The following is a 4,637-nucleotide window of genomic DNA, read 5'->3' on the forward strand; positions in this document are numbered from 1 at the left end:
CCTTCAGTTAACAACTCACTTGGGCCTTACATCATTGTGAAAACTTCGGATGTCCTATGTTTTTTGCTTAAATATGCCAAATTTTGTTGACTGTTGTTTGAACACTCCTCATTCCACTCATCATTAGATTGGTGGTGCGTGAACAGGTTTACATGTTGTTAATAAGCTGCCCTTTATGTGTGTGGCTTAGTTTGTGGACTATGTGGGTGTGTGGGAGTGTAGGAGCAAGTTCCAGGTATGAACACTGTTTTCCTAACTCTCCCCAGGTAGAAGGGCCTGCCAGGTACACCAGAATGACAGTCTCCTGCCAGACTGCACCTCTTCAAATGTTTGAGTTTTTTAGTTTGTTTTTTAGTTTTTCCTGAAAAAGTTGAATCCATAAGAGATCAAAAAATGTTGGCAAGATGGTTCACTTAATTATAATCAAGTCACAAATATTTCAATATTCCCATCTCTTTTCATTCTTATCGTAACTAATGTTTCTGTTTGATTAATTCATGTACTTTGTTTTAAATTGAATACGCGTAGACCAGCCTACTGTTTATGTCATTGAAGCACATTAATAGATACTCGGCTGCCATCTACTGATACAGAAACGCAACAGTTTTAGTAGAAAACAATTTGAAATTGGCTTGACTTCATGCGACGCCACCAAACGGCGTCTCCATCCTTAGGAATCAAGGAATCAAGTTCTTATCTTGCTCTGCACGTTGCATGTCGGTGACTATTAACAAACAGCATTGTCTACGAATAAGCCAAAGGGGGGAAACAGTTTACACGCGACTGAAGGGGTGGAGGGGAGCTGGGAAGTGCCTATATAAGTAGCCTAGTCCAAGTCATGCACATGTGGGTCACTGTCAGAGCTGAGAAGGTGCGAGGCGTTTTTGCGCTCCTTTCAAAACTTGTGTCTGAATAGACGCATTTAGTGTCGAGTCGCTCTTTGTTGGTTTTGGAGTTTTTTTTTTTTTTACTGAAACAGGGATTATTCCGTAGATCTTTAAAAGGAAATATATTCGAAGATGGATTTACGAATCTTATTATCCATGCTGACAATGATGTTTGCTGGATTTTTGCTTAGAGGTAATAAAAAATATATATTTACATGTTCTTTACATCTCTAGCCGATAAGTAACATTTGGATTTGATGTGTACTAACTGCCGCTATTTAACACATTTTGCACGCTCTTCATTTTGTGTTGCATAACCCAGGTCCTCAAATTTTATCCCCAAAATTTTAAATCTATATTTATTTTACAAATCAAAATCTAACAATCAGACTGAATGGAGTGTTGATGCTTAGGCTAGTGTTTGATTTAATCATTCTTTGGAGATATTGGAGCTACGGACAAACAATAATCATTGTCTCGTGTTTAAACTAGTCACCGCTGCTCCTGTGAGTGAGGACAGCCCAGCTCCTACAGTCTCCCCGGAGCGACACGCGAGGACCAAGAGATGCTCCTGCGCAACCTTCCTCGACAAGGAGTGCGTGTACTTCTGTCACCTGGATATCATCTGGGTCAACACACCGGAGTAAGTTTTATTTCTGAACCCCCGCAACGCTCAATCATTTATTCTTATGTAGTTTAAACTGAATTCTACAACGATTACTTTATTTCCTCCAGGCGTGTAGTTTCGTACGGACTGGGCAACGCCGCTAGAAGGAAGCGCGCGCTCAGGGAACCTGTGGTACCCAAACGGGCCTCGCGCTGTTCTTGCGTCAGTGAGGAGGACCGAACCTGCAAACGCTTCTGCCAGTTGGGAAATCACCTCAGGTAAGATTTGTTGCGTAATGTTGCAATTTGTTATTAGTTCTGACTTGTCAAAATCCTCTCAGGTAAAACTATTTACCCTGCGGATAGGCAATTCCGCGTATGTAATGTTTGGTATTTGAAACATATCATTTTATTAACGGATGGACAGTCATTATCTATATTATCTTCGGGTTACAGCAGTACATTCTGTTTAATCCGTTCCATATGACGTTAGATTCCAGAGGTTGCGTAAACGGTTAGTGTGTGCATATGAAGTGCCAACAGGGCTCAAATTAAAACATGTGGAAACACGTTATGTTTTTAAATAAATGTCTTGAGCCCAGGAGAAATCGTTGGAACCAGACCCATGCAAATGTATCACCCGCTTTCGTTCTCAGATATGTGGCAGCGCGAGACAAGGTGATCCTCTCCGCCGAGGGCGACGCTTGTGCTGAGCGGCAACACAAACACAAACATGCAACCAGCAAGGCCAGGATTAGAAGGTAAGAGAAATCTGCCGAATACCTCAGGTCTATTTTCTAAAATATGTGAACACAATAATTATAACCTCTTACGAGAAAAGCCTTTTTGTGGGAATCAATCAAACTCAAACCGAGCACATCATGGGTAAAGTGCACCGCGGTGAGGATTTCTTTCACCCAAAATGTGAACATTTCAGAGACAAATACAGTTTGAAAGTTTGATTTATCTCTTCAGTAGGGTGGAATTTCCCTAGTCATAAAACAATAATTTGATCACTTCTTCCTGACAAAAATGTCAAACGTGTGAGTGAGGCCTCTCTGAGCCTCTCATGTTTGAAAACCTGACCCTCCTGCTGTCTGGGGCGCCTGCCTCTGAACGATTCTGACACGTTCATAAATAGGAACATACAATGTCTACTGACATGATGAACCAACACTATGAAATGTGGCCCACCATGTGGTTAAAGTTGAGATAATTCCCAGCTCTTCAACCCTATCAAAATCACCATAACCTGAACTCAGCCGGTAAACATATAGTTTAATCCTAACTGTCCCTGCTCTTTGTTTCCAGGATGAGAGACAGGATCCAGAGACGACCATGTCCCGCTGGGCTGATGGCCACACTGAAAACTCGCCTTCTGCTGGAAAACTGGAGTGAGAGACAGCACCACAAGGTGAAAGACTGGAAGGACGAGGTTGTAGTCTGAGGTTGTAGAGGAAGACAGACAGAGAACCTTAACCACAACCCTCTGTGAGAAAGCGAGATATTCCCTCCTCACTCCCTCCATCACAGAGGCCTGTGCTGCGCTCTCAGGATGGAGACCTGGAGACCTGGCGAAGGTTCGCTCCATCTCTGCAGGGGTTCTGAGGATCCTCGGGGGTTTCTAAACCCTGGTCTAGCCTCACTAAACTAGCCGCTCTGGTCACAGCTAGAGAGACCAGGTATACTGAGGAGTCCTCATCAGAACACTAACCTGAACACACCGGGACTACAACACTAACTGTACAAGACAGCTGGAAGTGAACATTATCTTCTGACTTGAGCTGTTGAAATACTGTTTGGATCTCTCTGCCAGTCACTGGATTTGAGTTCTGGCTTCAGCTGTGCTTTGCCATGTTCCTGCATTTCCAGGACTCAGTATCTTGATTTTCTCAAGAAACGTTCATGTGTGCAACTTTGTCACTGTCACAATTTAGAAGTTTGGACAAAACCTCAACTCTTGTCAAATGACCCTGTGACCTACTCATGCTAGCTAACATTCTGAAATCATGTCAGTCTTGTTGGAATATTTCCATACAGACATATATACTGTAAAATTAGACCATGAACAAATTGTAATGTCTTTATATTTCTGTTGAAATGAAATCTAATGCTGTCTGCATGTGGTCCTCTACAGGGCTGCTGCTTTGTGGTTTACATGCTGATTGGGTCCTCCCTGTGATCACATGACATCTCTAGAGCTGAGTTTGCCTTCATGAACTGTATCACAATGTATTTAAGGCACATTATACATCCTTTAAGTTGTATTTATTCTTGTTAAACTATGTGTTTATGAGCCATATTGGTCTGTGACAGAATAAATTATGCTCGTTCATTTCTGTGAAATGCATCCCCACCAAGGTGCCAAGATGTTGGCAGAACTTAGGGAAATAAATATTCACCACCTATTTAAAACTCCTTTGTTCCTGTCTTGCTTTCCTCACACACATCTTATAAGGTGACGATCTGAGAACTCCTCTGAATGTGGAGATACACTTCACTAATCCGGTCAACGAGCTGGTCTGAGATAAGAGAACTTTTACCAAGGTTGACCATAATAAAGGAAAACATCCATATTTATCACATACCATGTCCCATAGTGCAATAGATGACAACGTTACTGGACCACACCTGGGCAAATGTGATCTGATAGCCAGAAAGCCTTCACCTTCTGGTGATGTACTATGGCCTTGCACTGGACATAGAAGATTATTTTGTGGTTAAAAAAAAACCTGTCTTGAGAGAGACAAGCTCCATCTCTATGAAAATCTGACGTTCCTGCTGTTTGTTTTCTCATATTGTCAATGCAAATTGCAAAAATTTGTTTAAAAAATATTATTTTACAAAATCATAAAACATTCCACTTCAAAGCTACTAAAAACACAGAAATCACCCAGATGCAGTCTGGTCTGGCAGTTAGCTGCAGCAGGTCTGGCAGGTAGCTGCAGTCTCTGGCAGGTAGCTGCAGCAGGTCTGGCAGTTAGCTGCAGCAGGTCTGGCAGATAGCTGAAGCAAGTCTGGGTCTGGGGACTGAGAAGGTTAACAACACAGGGACTGACCCAGGGCTGCTGCACAATGGGACTCACACAGACAGCTACACAGCATGGAACTCCCTGGAGACATCAGCTTTAGTAACTCATTAGT

The 4,637-nt window shown here is 42.4% G+C and overlaps 1 protein-coding gene across 1 annotated transcript; it reads left to right on the plus strand.

Moving 5' to 3' along the window:
- The first annotated feature begins 957 nt into the window (after window positions 1-957).
- Window positions 958-3,891, plus strand: edn1 (endothelin 1). Its single transcript, XM_067255296.1, has 5 exons — window positions 958-1,080; window positions 1,380-1,530; window positions 1,623-1,772; window positions 2,150-2,254; window positions 2,805-3,891. The coding sequence occupies exons 1-5, from the start codon at window positions 1,020-1,022 to the stop codon at window positions 2,938-2,940; spliced, it is 603 nt and encodes a 200-aa protein (XP_067111397.1). The 5' UTR covers window positions 958-1,019; the 3' UTR covers window positions 2,941-3,891.
- Window positions 3,892-4,637: the final 746 nt, after the last annotated feature.

This window comes from Osmerus mordax, chromosome 18 (assembly GCF_038355195.1).
Source record: "Osmerus mordax isolate fOsmMor3 chromosome 18, fOsmMor3.pri, whole genome shotgun sequence".
Classification (NCBI taxonomy): Eukaryota; Metazoa; Chordata; class Actinopteri; order Osmeriformes; family Osmeridae; genus Osmerus; species Osmerus mordax.

What these genes read in the sequence shown, in the direction of transcription:
- edn1 (XM_067255296.1), top strand. Translation starts at nt 1,020, where the DNA reads ATGGATTTACGAATCTTATTATCCATGCTGACAATGATGTTTGCTGGA. An exon ending in ATCTGGGTCAACACACCGGA is followed by an intron (nt 1,531 to 1,622) that starts GTAAGTTTTATT and finishes TATTTCCTCCAG; the next exon opens with GCGTGTAGTTTCGTACGGAC. An exon ending in AGCAAGGCCAGGATTAGAAG is followed by an intron (nt 2,255 to 2,804) that starts GTAAGAGAAATC and finishes CTTTGTTTCCAG; the next exon opens with GATGAGAGACAGGATCCAGA.